The sequence below is a fragment of the Sciurus vulgaris genome (genome assembly GCF_902686455.1).
Source record: "Sciurus vulgaris genome assembly, chromosome: 3".
NCBI classification, from domain to species: domain Eukaryota; kingdom Metazoa; phylum Chordata; class Mammalia; order Rodentia; family Sciuridae; genus Sciurus; species Sciurus vulgaris.
The window spans coordinates 3,595,972-3,616,864 of NC_136463.1; the positions used below are offsets into that span (position 1 = coordinate 3,595,972).

General features: G+C 56.9%; 1 protein-coding gene across 1 annotated transcript in view; it reads left to right on the forward strand.

Annotated features, from left to right (window-relative positions):
• LOC306657409 (dynein axonemal heavy chain 17) overlaps positions 1-20,893 on the forward strand; it is a 100,307-nt gene that overhangs the window by 62,425 nt on the left and 16,989 nt on the right. The window contains exons 38-55 of the mRNA XM_079133365.1: positions 1,248-1,350; positions 2,035-2,182; positions 2,528-2,629; positions 2,836-2,914; positions 3,741-4,095; positions 4,683-4,847; positions 6,086-6,277; positions 8,018-8,284; positions 9,327-9,488; positions 9,900-10,133; positions 10,672-10,836; positions 11,750-11,845; positions 11,943-12,160; positions 13,999-14,206; positions 14,337-14,452; positions 18,514-18,700; positions 18,732-19,243; positions 19,760-19,882. Coding sequence (XP_078989491.1) covers positions 1,248-1,350; positions 2,035-2,182; positions 2,528-2,629; positions 2,836-2,914; positions 3,741-4,095; positions 4,683-4,847; positions 6,086-6,277; positions 8,018-8,284; positions 9,327-9,488; positions 9,900-10,133; positions 10,672-10,836; positions 11,750-11,845; positions 11,943-12,160; positions 13,999-14,206; positions 14,337-14,452; positions 18,514-18,700; positions 18,732-19,243; positions 19,760-19,882 — 3,432 coding nt within the window. The remainder of the gene's footprint in view (positions 1-1,247; positions 1,351-2,034; positions 2,183-2,527; positions 2,630-2,835; positions 2,915-3,740; positions 4,096-4,682; positions 4,848-6,085; positions 6,278-8,017; positions 8,285-9,326; positions 9,489-9,899; positions 10,134-10,671; positions 10,837-11,749; positions 11,846-11,942; positions 12,161-13,998; positions 14,207-14,336; positions 14,453-18,513; positions 18,701-18,731; positions 19,244-19,759; positions 19,883-20,893) is intronic.

Sequence of the window (20,893 nt, forward strand, 5' to 3'; positions counted from 1 at the left end):
AGGAAAAGGCGCTTGTGGAAGAAAGGCCAGCCCCTAGCTCACCTGACCCAGACCCCCAGGTGGGAGGTCAATTGTGAGGTTCACCTCTGTGACCCCAACAAGGGCAGCAGCGGGGAAGAAGTCCCAAAGGCAAACATTCAACAGCTGCAATCGACACTGGAATCAAGGAATCTTGTTCAACTCGGGACACAGTGAGCACAGGACAGCCAGCACAACAGGAGGAAACAGCTCGGAGGGTCAACCCCGGACACACAAGGACTTCCTGTAGGTCCTCAGGAGGCAGCAAGCCTGCAGAAAGGAATGCATGATGGAGCAGAGCAAAAATAACGGGAACCCAGAAAGACCCCCCAGGTTGCCTCAGGAAGATGCCCACCAGTGCCCGGGCACCAGGAAGGCGCCCACCAAGCAGCAATGCTGGCAGTGACCAACATGCCCACGGGCAGTAAGCACTTGTCACACACTGACTGTGTCCAGGTACCAGTCCCAGCGTCCCTCCAGGGACTCGTGCAGTCTCACAGGAATCCGTTGCACAGTAAGACTATCAAGGCCCTTGCCGGGTACGGTGGTGCACGCCAGGAATCCCAGCAATTCAGGAGGCTGAGGCAGGACTGCAAGTTCAAGGCCAGCCTCAGCAACTCAGGGAGACCCTAAGCAACTTAATGAAACCCTGTCTCAAAATAAAAAGGACTGGGGAAGTGTCTCAGTGGTAGAGAAGCTCAGTGGTAGAGCACGCTGGGTTCAATCCCCAGTTTAAAAAAAAAAAAAAAAAAAACAATACTGAGGCGCACAGAGGTTAGCCAACTTATCCAGCACCCTGATGCGCCTCTGCGAAGGAGCTAGGATGTGACCCCAGGCCTACACTAAGGGACATTCTTCTGCCTCCTGTTTCAAATTTTTTCTTGAAATACCAGATGTGGAGGTGCACACCTATAATACCAGTGACTTGAGAGGCTGAGGCAGGAGGACTGCAAGTTCAAGGCCAGCCTGGGCAACCTACTGAGAACCTGCCTCCAAATAAAAAATCAAAAAGGCTAGGGGTGTGACTCAGTGGCAGCACACCCCTGGGTTTAATCCCGAATATAAAAAAATGTCGATTTTTTTCCCTTGAAAGCGTGAGGTAAACTTGGCCGTTTGTCAAGCCGTTGGTTTTACTGAGATTCTTTCTTCAGCCACATGCAGGACACTCCTGGGAGCCGGTAGGCAGGGGTGCTCCTCGGGCTGTGGTCATGCTGGTTTCCCTGGCACAGGTACGACAGGCAGAAGCTGACGTTGAAGGACATCCATAACTGTCAGTACGTGGCTTGCATGAACCCCACCGCCGGATCCTTCACCATTGACCCAAGACTGCAGGTTAGCAGAAATCAAACTCCCATTGGCCCACTGCCCTGGGTCTGAGGCTGGCTTTGTCAACTGAGAATAAAAGCATTGGTTTGAAGTGTTCTCTGGAGCATTCCCTGGCCTTTCAGATTGTCAGGAGATTGAGGGAGGCCGGAGGATGAGAGAGTAGCCAGCCCTTATGACCCCAAAGGGCTGCCATAATTAGCAAATAAACGTGCGGGCACCCAGCTTAATCTGAATTCCAGCTATGCCACAAATGCCCTTTTTAGTATAAACACATCCCAGATATTGTATGAGTCATACTTCAACTAAAAAAGGTCTTCGTATTTGCGGCATATCTGAAGCTGGGACTTAATAGGACACCCAGCATCCTGTCTGCACCTCTGCTCAGACGGTCTCACCCTAAGTTATGGAAGCATGTGGAGACCTGAGGTGCCAACCCAGGCCCCCACTCTGAGCCACGCTCTGCCCCCGCAAATGCTGCTGGACAGCATGAAGTACGTGTGGCCATCTCACATCCAATCAATAGTTAACGTGATTTTACCTGCAAGGCACAAAGAGGGAAACTGTCCACCCTGACCATGTCCCAAAGATGTCAGATGGTGAGGACTGGGCCTCCTCACCCAGGAAGGTGGCCTGGCCACTAGGTGGTCCCCTAGAGCTGCCTGACGGAAGTTTCCGGTTCTTCCGGGACAGCGTCACTTCTGCGTGTTTGCCGTGAGCTTCCCTGGCCAGGAGGCCCTCATGACCATCTACAGCACAATCCTGATGCAGCACCTGTCCTACCGCTCCGTCTCCATGGCGGTTCAGAGGATGAGCAGCCAGCTGGTGGCTGCAGCCCTGGGTAAGCTGCCAGCCTGCCCCCATCACCTGCCAGTGAAGCTACTGCTTTATGGGGCTGGTGGCTCTTCATATTTCCCCCTGGTAAATATTTTATTTATACTTTGGAATCAATATTTCTTAAAGGCTGCTGTGTTTCAGCAGGAGATAGGTGAACTAAACTGCTTCAGGGGGAGGTGGAGGACAGAAATCCAGCACAGGGCCATGATTCGGTGCAGCAGCAGGCTCCCCCTCCTTCATTTCTTAAATCGTCACCATTTCACCGTCCATTTGCTTTAGAAACTTTGAGCTCTGTGCTTCCTGAGGCCATTAGGAGCACATCAGAATCGATGTCTTTTTCCCCTAACAGCCTTGCATCAGAAAGTCACATCAACATTTCTTCCCACGGCCATTAAGTTTCATTATGTCTTCAACCTCAGGGACCTCTCCAACATTTTCCAGGTACTGCTCGGTTAGCTTTATGTCAGACCACCTGTGGTCACGGCCTTGGCCCTTAGTGCCCTCTTCCTCTGCCACTCTCACAAGAGAAGGCAGAGTGAGTGCAGACTGATGATGGTGGTGGTGATGGTGATGGTGATGATGGTGATGGTGATGATGGTGGTGGTGATGATGGTGGTGGTTGTAGCGATGGTGATGATGATGGTGTTGGTGGTGAAGGTGATGGTGATGATGACGATGGTGATATGGTGACCATGGTAGTGACGGTGATGATGGTGAGGATGATGATGACAGTGTGGTGAGGATGGTGGTGATGGTGATGGTGACGATGGTGATGATGGTGACCATGGTAGTGGTGGTGATGATGGTAGTGATGGTGAGGATGATGGTGTGGTGAGGATGGTGGTGATGATGGACAATGGTAGTGATGGTGAGGATGATGGTGGTGTTGGTGGTGAAGGTGATGGTGTTGGTGATATGGTGACCCTGGTAGTGACGGTGATGATGGTGAGGATGATGGTGATGGTGAGGATCTGCTGCTGCTGATGGTGACCGTGTCCCTTCTCATCTGTTGGCTGCTTGGTCTGAGTCAGGCATTGGGTTTGGTCACTTAAACTCCCATTTCTCCTCCAAGCAGCACATACAGTTGGTGCTTTTAATCCTGCTTCAGAGGGAACCTGAGGCTCACGGAGGCTAAGTCCCGCCTGTGTCCTCCCACTCGCCAGCTTGCTGCGGCCCCACGCCCTCCACCTCCCTGCCCTGCTCACGGCGCTCCTAGCACACACCATGGCAGGCCATTTCTTTGTTACTTTGTCCACCTGCCTCCATCTCTTCTCTAGAACATACCCTCCACAAAGACAGGGTCTGTCTTGCCATCACAGCCCAGAGCCCAGAGGGTGCCTGGGGAGTAGCAGACCCCCGACGAGGGTCTTGTTGAGCTTGCCCGAGGTTAGTTGGCTAGTACGTGGCTGATCCAGGACTGGACCCAAGCGCTTGCGCCTTCAGCTCTGTGGCCTTTGATAATCTGGTTTCCCCCACTGGTGAGCCTCCCTTGTCCTTTGTCTCTCGTGCACCCCATTGGAGAACGAGTCCCTGACCCTGTGAGGAAGTTCCCTCATCTTCAGGAGGCCAACGCGCCCCCTGACCTGGACGTGCATGACCTCAGTGACAGGTTGGGCCCCGGGTGAGGGTGCAGAGGTGCTGGTAGCTCCGCAGGTGCCTCCCGGGAAGCAGCCTCCTCGACCGTGCCTCTGTGCTCAGCGTGAGGCTTCCCTCCCGACGGAGCGGAAGGTGCTGACTGCCCTGCGTTTGGGGCAGGGCCTCTTGTTTTCCACAGCAGAGATTCTGAAGATCCCGCTGGACCTTGTCCGCCTTTGGCTGCACGAGGCCGAACGAGTGTATGGTGACAAAATGGTTGATGAGAAAGACCAGGAAACCCTGCACAGAGTCACCGTCGCCTCCACCAAGAAATTCTTTGATGTAAGTCAAGCCCCCAGGTCCCTCTGCTGAGCCCAGGGAGGCTCCACGGTGAATGGAGTGCCTGTGGCCGGCGGTAGTATAGTCCTCTCGGAAGAGCCCCTGGGGGTGGGGATGCCCACGGGTGGTCCCATGGGATGGCTCAGCCACGAGACAGTGGATCCAAGTGAGGAGGAGCTGGTGGCTGGGGTGGGATGCACCCTCCATCCCCTGCCTCATGCCTCGTGCCTCGCTGTGTGTCCTGGGTTTGGGGTGCAGTGGATTTCTCCACGTTTTTCACTGGCGCATCGTAGCTGTGCACAGTCATGGGAAGAGCTGTCACGTCCCTGCCCTGCGCACAGAGTCACTGCACAGTTTGGCCAATGTCACTCCCAGGCAGTTTCTCAGGCCCGTCCATTCCTTCTGCACAGGGGGGATCGGATCATAGCACCAGGGATTTTTGCCCCGTGGTTGGGGTGCTGACGACAGCCACGGTTTGGGTCCCTGGCAGCCTATGGCCTCCAGCCACCTTAGCAAAGTCCTCAGGACACCCTTTGCTGTCTGTGCCCAGGGAGGGCAAAAAATACCAGCGTCTTGTCTCTCGTTTCTAGGAACTTGGTGAGGAGCTCATGTTTGCCAAACCGAATATCTTCTGCCACTTTGCCCAAGGGATTGGCGATCCCAAATACTTCTACGTGACTGACGTGCCCTATCTGAACAAGCTCCTGGTGGACGTCCTGGACAGCTACAACGAGGTCAATGCCGTCATGAATTTGGTGAGTGGTGCGAGAGCTGGTGGCACAGGCTGGGGACCCACCCGGTGGAGACCCCTCTCCTGCTCCCGCACTGACCCACCAGGAGGAGACCCCTCTCCTGCTCCTGCACTGACCCAGGAGGAGACCCTCTCCTGTTCCCACAGTGACCCACCAGGAGGAGACCCCTCTCCTGCTCCCACAGTGACCCACCAGGAGGAGACCCCTCTCCTGCTCCCACACTGACCCACCAGGTGGAGACCCCTCTCCTGCTCCCACACTGACCCACCAGGAGGAGACCCCTCTCCTGCTCCCACACTGACCCACCAGGAGGAGACCCTCTCCTGCTCCCACACTGACCCACCAGGAGGAGACCCCTCTCCTGCTCCCACACTGACCCACCAGGAGGAGACCCCTCTCCTGCTCCCACACTGACCCACCAGGTGGAGACCCCTCTCCTGCTCCCACACTGACCCACCAGGAGGAGACCCTCTCCTGCTCCCGCACTGACCCACCAGGTGGAGACCCCTCTCCTGCTCCCACACTGACCCACCAGGAGACCCCTCTCCTGCTCCCACACTGACCCACCAGGAGGAGACCCCTCTCCTGCTCCCACACTGACCCACCAGGAGGAGACCCTCTCCTGCTCCCAAAGCAACGCCCCAGGGCACGGGTGCCACGGGTGCCTGAAGCCACAGAGGGTGCCAGTCCCTGCGTGGTCTGGTTTCCCCACACGCACATAAGACAAGGCCTCGTTTACAAGGTAGAGCTGGGAGCGGTGGCTCACCTGGAGTCCCAGCAACTGGGAGCTCAGGCAGGAGGAGGGCAGGTTCAAGGCCAGCCTGTGCCACTCGGCAAGACCCTGTCCCAAATCAAATAAAAAGGGCCGGGGTGTAGCTCAGTGGCAGAGCACCTCTGGGTTCCATCTCCAGCACCAGAAAAAAAATCAGACCCACTAAGAGATTAATAATAATAACCAACAATAAGATAGAATAATTATAACAATATACTGCAATAAAAGTTATTTAAAACTTAATAACTAGTTATTTCTGGAACTTTCCACTTGATATTTTCAGTAACTAAAACTTTACAAAGTGAAACCACAGCTAAGGGGCGCACGATGTGCCCGTCTGAATGGCACCCTTTGGCTTTGTGGCTCCCAGCGGGGACCCCAGGGTGTCACCGTGGCAAGGTGCAGCCCACCAAGGGGCTGGCGGCTCTGCGCGCTGGGCAGGCGTCCTACGTGAGCCTGGTCTCCTCAGGTGCTGTTCGAAGACGCCGTGGCCCACATCTGCAGGATCAACCGCATCCTGGAGTCCCCCCGGGGCAACGCCCTGCTGGTGGGCGTGGGCGGCAGCGGGAAGCAGAGCCTCTCGCGCCTGGCCGCCTACATCAGCGCCCTGGATGTGTTCCAGATCACCCTCAAGAAGGGCTACGGCATCCCGGACCTCAAGGTGAGGCTCACTCTGCAGCCAGCTGCCCTCGGGTGTCACCAGGGCGCGTGTGCTCGGCCCTGCCACGGGGTGATGCTGTTGGGAAGAGGCTCACCCTCCCGGGGAACCACGGCAAAGCCTGTCCGCCCAGAGCAGGCCACTGGGGTGCTCGAGGAGACCGGGACTCCAGACCGAGCACACCGCACTCACATCTTCCTGCCTCGCGCTGGGGCTGCCTCTGTGGATCCCCCAGAGGCCCCGCGCTCTCTGCCCCTGGCAGGCACTGGCCGGGTGGCCTGCCTGGCACTGGTGGGAGCACAGCCAGAGAGCACGCTCGGGCTCAGGGTCTGTGCACGGAAGCCCCCATGGGGACTGCAGGACCCCGACTCTACCCTCTGGCTTCCGTGCCCTCTGCCCTCTGGCGGCTCCGCTTCCTATGCAAAGGAGCTGCCCGTACTGAAGGCCTTTTCATTTTTTTTAGCTTGTCAAAAGGCATGGAACTCGAGGCTCGCTTTTGACCCCAGGTGGGCCCCAGTCAGCTGCTCCACAGGAGGAGCCTCGGGGCTGCTCTGAGCAGACTTCAGGGACTTGGGTTCACTTCCATGGGGAGGACCAGGAACTCGGGGTGCCTGTGGGGGGTGTTTTTAACACGACGGAAGCCCGTGGGTCTTATCAAAGATAAATTGAAGTCGGGGGCAGTGACACACCTGTAATCCCAGCTGTCAGGAGGCTGAGGCAGGAGGGTTGCAAGTTCAAGGTCAACCTGGGCAACTTAGTGAGGCCCTGTTTCAAAAAATAAAAAAAGGTCTGGGGGTGTAGCTCAGCAGTGGTGCACACTGGGATCAATCCCCAGGAGCAAAAGTGATTAATTAATTAATCAGATACCACAGGTAATCAATCGGATACCACAGGTAAGCAAGTCACTAAAGCCCTGGATTATCCTGGCAGACGTTTCTGGTGTGTACACACAGGTAAATTGGCAAATTGTTTTCCAAAATGGCAGGTGGTTCAAACCCTGCGAACTGCTCTTGGTTGTGCTTGCTCCGCGCTGAGACTTCTGGAATTAAAGTCATTGCATCTTCTTTGTACCTGCCGGGCCCTGGACGGAGGCAGGCCGCGTGGGGCCCCTCAGGGCCAGTCACGGCGCTGCAGGGTTGGTCTCCGGTCCAGGCCCGGGTGTATTTGCCAGGGGCCTCCTCCAGGAAGTCCACCCCAGGCGTCGCTGGGCTCTTGCCTTCGCGCGTGTGGTAACCTGCGGTGACAGAGATTTGCCCTTGCAGCCAGCTTCAGTGCAGCACAGTGGCCTCGGTGGCTTCACAGGGCTGGTACCTCACCCGCGCCCACCCCAGTACCCTCTGATGGTGAAGGGAACCCTGTCCCTGTTAAGCAGCGCGGCCCCCTCCCTGCCGCCCCTGGCCATGCCTCCGCTGGCCATGCCTCCGCTTTCCATCTCTGTGTGGGGCCATGTGGCCTCTGTCCATTGGTGGCTCTTACTTCTCTTGTGACGTCCTCAGAGTTCACTGTGCTGGCGCAGGTCTCAGCACGTCCTTCCTCACCGAGGACCATGCAGTGTGTGTCCGTCCGCCCATCAACGGACACGCGGGCCGTCCCAGCCGCTCGTGGTGCTCCTCAGGGTTTGGTGTCCCTCCAGGCCCCGCACCTTCCCAGGCCATCGATTTCCCCGCCTCTGGCTCTGGGTGGCCCTGGAGGGTGCTTCTAGCCCAGCTGGCCAAGTCTCTCAACGTGTCCCCTTCCGGACAGATGGACCTGGCTGCCCAGTACATCAAAGCGGCTGTGAAGAACGTGCCCTCCGTGTTCCTGATGACGGACTCCCAGGTGGCTGAAGAGCAGTTCCTGGTGCTGATCAACGACCTGCTGGCCTCCGGGGAGATCCCCGGGCTGTTCGCGGACGACGACGTGGAAAACATCATCTCCTCCATGCGGCCGCAGGTGAAGTCCCTGGGCATGACTGACACACGGGAGGCGTGCTGGAAGTTCTTCATCGAGAAAGTTCGCAAGCAGCTCAAGGTGGGACCCGGCCTCAGGCAGGACCCACGGCTCCCTGCCCCTCCAGGGACGGGTCCTCCCTCCGAAGTCAGGGCGGGGGACCCTTAGCCAGGTGCAGGGTGGCCGGGAGGGAATGGCCTGAAGAACTGCGGCCTGGAGACCTATTTCCTGGGGGCTGGCGGGGACCCCTCCGAGGTGGAGGGAGTGTTTCACGTCCACGCAGCGTGGCGTTCAACGCGGCCATGGGAAGGGGCAGACCCCTGGGTAGACCGAGAAGACCTCGAGGGCACTTTGCTCCTCTGCCTTGAGCCCAGGGTGGCTGCCCTGGGGAGGGTCTGCCCTCAGCCTGCTGGCCGCCTGCTGCTGGCCATTCCTCCCCTGCTTGATACAGTGAAGCCAGGGCTCTCCAGCTGCCTCTCTGTCTCATCCAATCCCCTCAGTGGAGGCTGCTGTGGGGCCGGCGTCCCTGAGGGCGCCGCAGGCTCTGGCTTCTTCAGCGTGACCCCTCAGGCCCAGGGCCATGAGCACTTCACACCTCGCGGGAGAGCGGGGGCGTCAGAGGAGCATTTAACCAGCTCTGTGCCATGGCTACGTCTAGAGAGCCAACCACTGCACCCTGAGAGAAGGGGCCAGAGGAGGAGGGTGGCATCTGCCCCCAGGGGCCCCAGGAGTCCCCTTCTTGTCTAATGGGCCACCGTTCTTGGAGGCCTGCAGGAGGCTCTGAATGTCCGGCTGAACCCGGCAAGGACTGGGCCCTCCCTGTCCCTGGGCCTGACCCGCTCAGTGTGGAGGCCATTCCTGCCCCTTCCAGGTCCAGCCTTTCTTTCCAGAAGGAGGCGGCGCTCAGGGGCGGTCAGGCTGCCCCACACCCTCACACCGCTGGCGGGCACTGCTCAGTGTGGCACACAGCCACCATTCAAACCAGAGCCAGGCGTGTGCTCCTCAGGCCCGGGGCCAGCGTGGCCTGCTGACCTCTGTGCTTCCCACAGGGGCCTGCTGGAGGACGACAGGCCCCGCCTGGGTGCTGCTGTCCTGTGAGCCACTGCCTGTGTCCCACATCCAGGTGATCCTGTGCTTCTCCCCGGTGGGCTCCGTCCTGCGTGTCCGAGCAAGAAAATTCCCTGCCGTGGTCAACTGCACGGCCATCAACTGGTTCCACGAGTGGCCGGAAGATGCACTGGTGTCCGTCAGCGCTCGCTTCTTGGAGGAAACCGAGGGCATTTCGGTGAGGCAGGGAGGGCACAGGTTCAGTGGGCCCCGTAGGAGCAAGGAGTGGCCGCTAGCACTCCGGGCACCTTGCTGGGGCTGAGGGAGCCAGGTGGGAGGAGCTCGCTTTACAACTGACCAGAGTTAAAAGGAGTCTTGCTGGGCCACTTGTAGAGCAGGGCTAAACCCTCTGTGGAGTGATGTCACCGAGCACCCACCGTAGCCCTGGGTGGGAGTCTTGCTCCCCTGAACCTCTTGCGACTCTGAGGGCTGAGAGGGGCCTTGGCTGAGTCCAGGAAGCGCGGCCTTGCTGATCTGCCATGGCCAGCATGTCCCTCTTCCCCGGGCCCTCAGAGCGAGGCTGGGGACCCCTGCAGGAGCGGGGGCAGGGTGCGGGGCCCAGGGTGCCAGCCATCTGCTGCTCCCGCAGCGGGAGGTGAAGACCTCCATCAGCCTCTTCATGTCCTACGTGCACACCACCGTCAACGAGATGTCCAAGGTCTACCTGGCGATCGAGAGGCGCTACAACTACACCACGCCCAAGACCTTCCTGGAGCAGATCAAGCTCTACCAGAACCTGCTGGCCAGGAAGCGGATGGAGCTGGTGGCCAAAATCGAGCGGCTGGAGAATGGCCTGATGAAGCTGCAGAGCACGGCCTCCCAGGTAGGCGCCCACAGCTGCCCCCGAGGCCCTAGAGGGGACCTGACTGCCATGGGCCACCCCGGGGACCATCACACACGGGCTGAGCCCTGCATGAAGGAAGATGAGCACAACTTCTGCCTCGGAGAGACGCTTCACCTGGCCCAGAGGCAGGACTTGTGGTCCAGCAGGAAGCGCAGACTGGAGAAGTCCTTGCACTGCGGGGTTTAGGGTGGGCATTCAGCATGGCGGCCACGCTGCACCGTGCCCCGGGGCTGGACCTCATGGCCAGCCCAGTCGGTGGAAAGGCGCCTGGGGCCCCTTCCCACCATAGCCCCAACACCTTGACCGAGGTGATATTTTCACTGGTCGCCTTGATAGCGCCCTGGAGAAGCAGGAGTGCGTAACTGGAACAGGCCTCCTTTCCTTGGAGACCTGACAGACTTCCAGGGACGCCCTGGGAGGTGGAAGCCACCCACACCCCTGCCGCGCCATGCTCACCGTGCCGGGCAGCCTGCAGGGCGCAGCCCCAGCTTGCCGGTCCCCGGTCTCTCCTCCCCAGGTGGATGACTTAAAAGCCAAGCTGGCGATTCAGGAGGCTGAGCTCAAGCTGAAGAACGAGAACGCAGACAAGCTGATCCAGGTGGTGGGCGTGGAGACCGAGAAGGTCAGCAAAGAGAAAGCCATCGCCGATGAGGAGGAGGTCAAGGTGGAGGTCATCAACAAGGTGGGCCGGCAGGGCAGCGTTGAGCTGGCCAGGGAAGGAGCTCCCACCCCACAGACCTGGGGGCCTTCCTTAGAGACAGGCCTGCCCCGCAGCCGAGAGCCTGAAGGCAGGTCCGGGCCCCCATGGCAGCGCTGCTGGCTGCTCGTGAGAGATGGAGGCCACTGGCCCCAGCCTGCTCTGCAGGTGGTGTCCCCTCTGCTCTTGGACAAGATCCAGAAGACACCACCAGAGCCCTGGTGCTCAGACTTGCTGCTCCTTTGAGATTTGGAAAAGACCCCCGGAGGCTGGGGCATCCCTGACCCAGTGGCCACTCTCTGGCTAGGGAGTGTCTCCAGCAGAGACCCACTCGTGGCCCGGGGGTCCTGTGCCGGGGCTCCTGGCCCTCCCCACGTCCCTTCGTGTCACTGGGGCCAGGCCTGTGTGCTGGCTTCGTTAGTCTTCCGCAGCTGCCCACGTGCTCCAGATGGCGGAGGGCTCACACAGCAGGTCCAGCTGGAGGACGGGCTGTTTCCCGGGGGGGAGGAGACTCAGGCAGCACAGCCAGAGCTCCACCGCTTTCTCATTAACCGGCACAACCACAAGCCTATTAGGCAGAGGGGAGTCTGCGGCTTCGGGTGGCCAGGTCTCAAACTAGCAGGCAGCCTACTTAGGATCTAGGTGGGACCCAGACCTCAGGGCCTGTTCCCTCTGAGCTCCTCTGGTCTCTGCCGGGCTTCTGAAGGCTCAGAGAATAAATGCAGAACGAACTCGGGCATGAACGAGGAGGCTCTGCTTTCCTAGAGGAGAAGAACTACAGGCTCAGAGTACAGGCTCTGACTGGGCCCTCCTGGGGCCACACGGCGGCCCCAGAGCCGGGAGGGATTGGTCCCCCTGCAGGAGCAGACGCTGTAGGGCCTGCACCCATCTCTCCTAGAATGTCACTGAGAAACAGAAGGCCTGTGAGACGGACCTGGCGAAGGCGGAGCCAGCCCTGCTGGCCGCGCAGGAGGCCCTGGACACTCTGAACAAGGTAGCTGAAGGGGTGGAAAGGAAGGGCCCCGGGCAGGCAGGAGACACCTGTGCCTGGGGTTAGGTGGCCATGCTCATGCTGCCTCTGTCCTCCACAGAACAACCTGACAGAGCTGAAGTCCTTCGGGTCCCCCCCAGACGCCGTGGTCAATGTCACGGCCGCGGTCATGATTCTGACTGCACCTGGAGGCAAGATCCCCAAGGACAAGAGTTGGAAGGCTGCGAAGATCATGATGGGCAAGGTGGACACATTCCTGGACTCCCTCAAGAAGTTTGACAAGGAGCACATCCCCGAGGCCTGCCTGAAGGCCTTTAAGTGAGTCCTGGCTCCCTCCCTGCCGCTCTCCCTCAGGTAGGGACACCTGTGTGGCCTGCGGTCTTCCCTGCTAGAGACCAGCTCCTGGGATGGAGACCAGCCCCTGGAGGGTAGACCAGCCCCTGGAGGGAGACCAGCCCCTGGAGGACAGACCAGCTCCTGGGAGGGAGACCAGCTCCTGGGAGGGAGACCAGCCCCTGGAGGGAGACCAGCCCCTGGAGGTTAGACCAGCCCCTGGAGGGAGACCAGCCCCTGGAGGATAGACCAGCCCCTGGAGGGAGACCAGTTCCTGGAGGGAGACCAGCCCCTGGAGGACAGACCAGCTCCTGGAGGGAGACCAGCCCCTGGAGGACAGACCAACTCCTGGGAGGGAGACCAGCCCCTGGAGGGAGACCAGCTCCTGGGAGGGAGACCCCTCCCAGGAGGGTGGCCTCAGGGCCACCGCTGAGGGTTAGGGGTGTTGGAGCAAAGCATGACCCAGGCTCCTTGGGATCCCGACCACCCTGACTCCCTCTCCTGAAGGAAGCTGGAGCAGATGGAAAGCATCCCCTCCCCATTCTGCACCTGGGGCCAAAGCACATGGCTGATGAGCTCTCAGCAGGAACCCTGGGGCCCAGGACTAACCCTGGGTCAGGCTGCCAGGCCCCACAGAGGCCTGTCCCTGCAGGAGCAGCTGACCATGTGTGTGTGTGCACACACACGCCAAGTGTGCACATGCATGTTTCCCTTCAGGGGGCTGCATCCTGTCTCCCTTGCTTTCCACTGGCCTGCTGTGGAGGCCACATCTGGAGGGAGGCCCCACAGGCTCTCAGCGGCCTCCCTCAGGTGGCCCTGGGACCTGGGATCCCAGTTTATTTATCATTTTTAACATGTTTAGCTGTAGATGGACACGGTGCCTTTGTTTTATTTGTGTATTTGTACACGGTGCTGAGAATTGAACCCAGTGCCTCACACAGGCTAGGCAAGCGCTCCACACAGAGCTACAGCCCAGCCCCAGGACCCCACTTTAAACCCATAATTTCAGCCAGTGGGCTCACGAGGCACCTCATTTTGTGGACACTCAGGCCAGTTTCCCACCCCAGCCCATGCTTCCTTGTCCAGCCATCCCCTGGCCATTCAATCCCAGAGGCTACCTGAAAAGGGCCACAAGCATGACCCCAGGGGCCCCATGTCTCCCAACCCCCACTTGCGAGGGATGGGGTTGACTGCTGAAACCCTTGGCTCAGTCTGGAAGAGTTTGAAGTGTAAGAAAGAAAAACTGCTGGGGCACACCTGTAATCCAGCAGCTTGCGAGGCTGGGGCAGGAGGATCACAGGTTCAAGGCCAGCCTCAGCAACTTAGTGAGATCCTAAGCAACTCAGTACGACCTGTCTCAAAACAAAAAACAAACAGGGCTGGGGATATGGGTCAGTGGTTAGATTCAATCCCCAGGGCCCCTGAATTGAATCCCTAGTACCCCAGAAAAAGAAAAAGCATGAGGTGAGCACGCAGGTCCACCATGGGTGTGGCTGCCCTCGATGTTTCGTGTGTGGTTTGTAATTAGTTAATGCATTTATTTATCCTTGTGGTGCTGGGGCTCGCCCCAGCCTTGAGCTTGCTGGGCAAACCCTCCACCCCCGGCCTGCACCCTGAAGACCTGCTCTGTGACGCTCCAGACACTCCCGTTCCCTTCCACCTAGAAGATGGGCCTCAAACCAAACAAACCAAACAAAGTCAGTGCTCCCTTCCTGCTGCTGGGCGCACCCGCTCCCCGCACAGCCGGGGTGGCTCCTGCAGAACCAGGGAGGGAGGCGGAAGTGGGGCTTGGCCGGTAACCTGCCTGTGTCCGCGCTCCCCAGGCCCTACCAAGGCAACCCCACCTTCGACCCCGAGTTCATCCGCTCCAAGTCCACGGCGGCCGCGGGCCTGTGCTCCTGGTGCATCAACATCGTCCGCTTCTACGAGGTCTACTGCGACGTGGCACCCAAGAGGCAGGCCCTGGAGGAGGCCAACGCCGAGCTGGCCGAGGCGCAGGAGAAGCTGTCCCGGATCAAAAACAAGATCGCGGTCAGCACCCGTGCGGCCAGGGCTGCGTGGCACCTGCCGCCTTTCTGTCTGCGGGCCGGGGGCTCCCGTCCGCCCTCGCCCTGGTGGGCCTGGCCCTGATATTCCAGGAGCTGCCCCTTTGCTTTCCCAGGAACTCAATGCCAACTTGAGCAACTTAACTTCAGCATTTGAAAAAGCAACTGCGGAGAAAATCAAGTGTCAACAGGAGGCCGATGCCACCAACAGAGTGATCTCCCTGGCGAACAGGTAGCTGGCTCCTCCTCAGGGACACCCCTCCTGTCCCTCAGGCCCCCTTGGAAGAGACAAGCCCGCAGAGAGGGTCTGGAGGGAGGAAATGTTGCAGCTTCCATTTCTTTTTTTTTTAATCATGGCTCTCAGCATTTCAATGTAAGACATTTTATTTATTTATTTTTGTTCCCCCCACCCCTCCCACCTCTCTTTTCCCTCTATATAGTCCCTCCTTCCTCCATTCTTGCCCCCCCCACCCCCCATTATGTGTCATCATCTGCTTATCAGTGAGATCATTCGTCTTTTGGATTTTTGAGATTGGCTTATCTCACTTAACATGATATTCTCCAATTTCATCCATTTGCCTGCAAATGCCATACTTTTATTATTCTTTATAGCTGAGTAATATTCCATTGTATATATATACCACAGTTTCTTTATCCATTCATCAATTGAAGGACATCTAGGTTGGTTCCACAGTCTGGCTATTGTGAATTGAGCAGCTATGAACATTGATGTGGCTGTATCTCTGTAGTGTGCTGATTTTAAGTCCTTTGGGTATAGGCCGAGGAGTGGGATAGCTGGGTCAAATGGTAGGTCCATTCCACGTTTTCTAAGGAATCTCCACACTGCTTTCCAGAGTGGCTGCACTAATTTGCGGTCCCACCAGCAATGTATGAGTGTACCTTTTCCCCCACATCCTCTCCAACACCTATTGTTGCTTGTGTTCTTGATAATCACCATTCTAATTGGGGTGAGATGGAATCTTAGTGTAGTTTTGATTTGCATTTCTCTTATTACTAAAGATGGTGAACATTTTTTCATATGTTTGTTGATTGCTTGTAGATCTTCTTCTGTGAAGTGTCTGTTCATATCCTTAGCCCATTTGTTGATTGGGTTATTTGTATTCTTGGTGTAGAGTTTTTTGAGTTCTTTATATATTCTGGAAATTAGTGCTCTATCTGAAGTATGAGTGGCAAAGATATTCTCCCACTCTGTAGGTTCTCTCTCCGCATTGCTGATAGTTTCCTTTGCTGAGAGAAAGCTATTTAGTTTGAATCTATCCCAGTTGTTGATTCTTGCTTTTATTTCTTGTGCTATGGGCGTCCTGTTAAGGAAGTCTGATCCTAAGCCAACAAGGTGAAGATTTGGACCTACTTTTTCTTCTATAAGATGCAGGGTCTCTGGTCTGATTTCAAGGTCCTTGATCCATTGTGAGTTGAGTTTTGTGCAGGGTGAGAGATAGGGGTTTAGTTTCATTCTGTTGCATATGGATTTCCAGTTTTCCCAGCACCATTTGTTGAAGAGGCTATCTTTTCTCATTGCATATTTTTGGCCCCTTTGTCTAGTATTAGAAAATTGGATTTATTTGGGTTTGTGTCCGTGTCCTCTATTCTGTACCATTGATCTACCTGTCTATTTTGGTGCCAATACCATGCCGTTTTTGTTACTATTGCTTTGTAGTAGAGTTGAAGATCTGGTATTGCAATACCCCCTGTTTCATTCTTCCTGCTAAGGATTGCTTTAGCTATTCTGGGTTTCTTATTCTTCCAGATGAATTTCATGATTGCTTGCTCTGTCTGTAAGGTACATCATTGGAATTTTAATTGGAATTGCATTGAATCTGTATAGCACTTTTGGTAGTATGGCCATTCTGACAATATTAATTCTGCCTATCCAAGAACATGAGAGATCTTTCCATCTTCTAAGGTCTTCCTCAATTTCTTTCTTCAATGTTTTGTAGTTTTTATTGTAGAGATCTTTTACCTCTTTGGTTAGATTGATTCCCAAGTATTTTATTTTTTTTGAGGCTATTGCAAATGGAGTTGTTTTCCTCATTTCCCTTTCAACTGTTCCGTCGCTTGCGTATAAAAATGCTTTAGATTTATGCGTGCTGATTTTATAGCCTGCTATTTTGCTGAATTCATTGATGAGGTTTAGAAGTTTTCTGGAGGAGGTTTTTGGATCCTCTAAATATAGAATCATGTCATCAGCAAATAGTGACAGCTTAAGTTCCTCTTTTCCTATTTGTATTCCTTTAATTTCTTTGGTCTGCCTAATTGCTGTGGCTAGAGTTTCGAGGACAATGTTGAATAGAAGTGGTGAAAGAGGACATCCCTGTCTTGTTCCCATTTTTAAAGGGAATGCTTTCAGTTTTTCTCGATTAAGAATGATGTTGGCCATGGGCTTAGCATAAATAGCCTTTACAATATTCAGGTATGTTCCTACTATCCCTATTTTTTCTAGTGTTTTGAGCATGAGCATGTGTTGTATTTTGTCGAATGCCTTTTCTGCATCAATTGAAATAACCATATGATTCTTATCCTTAAGTCTATTGACATGATGGATTACGTTTATTGATTTATAATATTGAACCATCCTTGCATTCCAGGGATGAACCCCACTTGATCATGCACAATTTTCTTAATATGTTTTTGGATACGGTTTGCCAATATTTTGTTAAGGATCTTTGCATCTATATTCATCAAGGATATTGGTCTAGAATTTTCTTTCCTTGATGTCTTTTCCTGGTTTGGGTATGAGGATGATATTAGCTTCATAGAATGAGTTCAGTAGGGTACCCTCCTTTTCTATTTCCTGGAATACTTTGAGAAGGATTGGAATGCAGTTTCCATTTCTAAACCTTGGCCGAGGCTCCTGCCCAAGGCCCCTGCCCGTGGCCCCTGCACTCAGCCACCTTAAGGAAACTGGACTTTGCAGCACAGCTGGGTGGCCCAGAGCTGCCTGGAACACTGTGTCCAAGGGCTCGCTCTGGGGGCACTACACTCCCTCGCTGTCCTCGAGGGACTGGTCCGTGGTTCTCCCCATGGATGCCAAAGCCTGCAGCCGCTCGGGCCTCTGTGAATGGTGTGGCTCACACAGCCCTCGGCACACGCTCCCAGGGCTTCAGCCCTCTCTAGGAGGCCCAAAGCTGCATCGATGCTGGGCGCGTCGCTGTGCTGTGTGTTTAGGGAATAATGACAAGAGAAACATCTGCACGCGTTGAGAGCAGACACAATTTTTTTTCCCGAATATTTTCCGTCTGAGGTTGATTAAGTCCGCAGATGTGGAGCCTGGCGGGGTGGGGCTGGCGGGCTCTCTCATAGCTCCCTCTCCCAGGAGGTGGGCTGAGCCCAGGCTTCCGGGCCACTGCCCAACCAGCTTCAGGGCTTGGGCTCCAGGGCAGAGCCGTCCACTGGGAATCTGAGGTGGTCAGCTCGGTCAGGTCCGCGCCCCAGCAGCCCTATCAGGAAAGCACCAAGAGACCCGTGAGGCTCACTGTACCACGTCGCTCAACACACGCTGCCCAGAGCTTCCACCACACGCTCCATGCCCAGCCTCCCCTGAGCCCAAGTCCCTGTGGGGCACCCCGCCTGCCTCACTCTTGCCACAGGGCTCCAGCGGCCGTGGTGGCCACCGTGAGCTCAGGCACCTTGGCGGTCAGTTCTAGAGTCAGGCTTGTTATTTTTTTCTCCCTAGCGGCCAGTGACCTATCAGGGTCAGTGTGGCCTGGGAGCCCAGGGAGAGCCCTGGGCTAGAGTTGGGCCCCCAGGGTGGTGCAGACACTCCTGCTCTGTGGTCTGCAGGACTTGACCTCTCCACGGGTCACGGGAAGTGAGGGCTGCGCGGGTCAAACCCACAGACCTCAGTCTGCTGAACCAGGCAACCTGGACTTTGGACAAATACGCCAAAGCTTCAGGTTCACAGGTGCCATCTGGGCTCAGGGACGGTCCCCAAACTGGTGGCCGTGAAGCATGATGCATGTGCTGGAGTCTCCACTCTTGCAGGGCTAGGTGCCCTCTGGATGCCATGTAGTCCTGCGGCCACCAGGGTCCCCGCCCAGACTTCACCATCCACGAGCCAAGAGTGGGTGAAATGGTCGGTGGCATCAGCACAGACAAGCCAGGGTACGGTGGCCCTGGGAGGGAGAGAGTGACCCAGGTCTTCCCCAAAGTATTTCGCTGTTGAGCCCCGAGTCAAGTCAGGGTGTGAAGGGCCACAGGCGGACAACAGCGTGAAGGCCGCAGGCCGTCCTGTCCTCCAGCTCAGTCACCGCCTGTTCTCATGGCCCCTTCTAGGCTGGTAGGCGGATTAGCGTCAGAAAACGTCCGCTGGGCTGAATCCGTGGAGAACTTCAAAAGCCAGGGGGTCACGCTGTGTGGGGACGTCCTGCTGATCTCGGCCTTTGTCTCCTACGTGGGCTACTTCACCAAGAAATACCGAAATGAACTGATGGAAAAATTCTGGATCCCTTATGTAAATAGCTTGAAGGTAAGTACAGTCATGTTGTGACTCAGGGAGTCAGGGGAGGCCCTGGGCAGACGCAGCCACACCGCACCCCGCTTCCCCCATGCGGCTCAGCCCCTTCAGGGTCCAGAGGGGCCCCGTCTTGCTCGGACTGACGTCGCTAGTGGCCGCGCTGCCACGCTGCTCCTTCAGAGCGGTGCCGGGCTGTCTTCTCCAGCTGGTCACCCGAGCCGGCGTCGGCCCACGGAGCTCAGCATCACTCGGAACGCCGCTTCCCCGGAGTAACGAGGTCACACCCCTCCTAAGAGAGTGCCTTCCTTGGCAGGTCCCCATCCCCATCACGGAAGGCCTGGATCCCTTGAGTCTGCTGACGGATGACGCGGATGTGGCCTCTTGGAACAACCAGGGCCTTCCCAGCGACCGCATGTCCACTGAGAACGCCACCATCCTGTGCAACACGGAGCGCTGGCCCCTGATTGTGGATGCCCAGCTTCAGGGGATCAAGTGGATAAAAAACAAATACGGGAGCGCTCTGAAAGCCATCCGCCTGGGACAGAAGAGGTGCCTGGTGGCAGAGAGTGGGCGGGGCGGCGTGGGCTGGCTGAGCCCTGCGCGTGCGGATGTGTCTCGAGCATGGCGTGTCTGTCAGGTGGACAGGTGGACCTTGGCGAGTGCAGGCGCCCAGGCCCAGGTGTCCGGTTCCAGGGAACAGCACCAGCAGCAAAGAACTAGGGGCCCTTTCTCTTGCCCACTGCCCCGCAGGGAGGAGGCATCAGGCTGGCCATCTTTCATCCTGGATGAGAATCAGTGGCTGTTACTATCGGGTGATGATGGCCACCCTGCCCGCCCTCCTGGCGGGCTCAGCACAGAGGGCAGAGACGTGGCAGCATTTGCCCTGCTGCCAAAGGCAGCCCCCCTGGCCTCCACTCCTTTCAGGGGAGGATGGGTTGCTGGGGGAGGCAGCTGCTGGCCCTCGGCCGCCACCCAGACACCCTTCCTAGGGCCACGTCTCAGGGCCTGCAGCTGCTCCCTCACGTGGCCCTCTGCCATTGACTGGCCTCCGTGCTGTGCCCACAGCTACCTGGACATCATTGAGCAGGCCATTTCGGAAGGGGACACCTTGCTCATTGAGAACATTGGTGAAACCGTGGACCCTGTGCTGGACCCTTTGTTGGGCAGGAACACAATTAAAAAGGGAAAGTAAGTTGCGTGCAGCCCTGAGGCTTGGCCGGGGAAACACGTGGGAGGCCTTGGCGCTCGGGCGCGGAGCCGGTGCACGCACTGCACTGGGACAAGCAGGGGCTTGAAGGAGACGCTGCCAGGCGTGAAGGCAGCCCCAGCGCCTGGGGAGGTTGGAAGAGGAGCCCACCCAATGAGGACTGTCCACACGCCCGGCGCTCGTGACTACCTGCAGGTGCCAGCCCCTCGTTGACGGTGACATTTTTGTCCTTCTTTCCATGTGCACTTTGAGACTTTGAGAGTCTGCCTTCTTCAGGAACTCTGGAGAAATCGCCCTCGTAAAGCAGGCGGCGCAGCCTTTGCTACCCCCGCTGTTTTGTGCAGACGGCACCCGTCCCGTCCACTGCACGGCGGCCCTGCAGGAGGCACCGTGGCCATTGAGCCTCACTCTCCAGACCACCCCCAGCCCTGAGCGACCACTAATCTACCTCCTGTCTCTGGAGTTGCCCTTGGGGACACTTTCTGGTACTGGAGCCAGGCAGGTTGTCCTGTTTGACTCTGGCTCTTTTCGCTCAGTGTTGTTTTCAAGTTCTTCTGTGTTGTCACACCGATGGGGACCCCATTCCTCTTTATGGCCGCGTGAGGTCCCACTCTGTGGCTCTCTTGGGTTCACTGTACCCGCTCGCTGCCTGATGCCTGGAGCTTGCCTGACTTTTATAATATTAAGAACATCTTAGACGTGACAGTGGAGGCACTTGGCATATCGCACGTACGTGGAGTATGGCTTCCCATTCTTGTGGCTGTACACAGGTGGAGTCCCACTCCTCGTGTATTCGTATATGATCATAGGAAAGTCATGTCTGAAAAAAAATTTAAAAACAACTCGGTTTCCAGCGTGCCGCCGTTGGGGCTGGCGGACGCAGCGTTTTGGCGTGGGGTGCAGCTCAGCATGGTCACGTCGAAGGCACTGAGAAGGGCCTGCTGTGACACAGGTAGGCAGGGAGCCGAGGTGAGCGCCACCAGCAAGAGGAA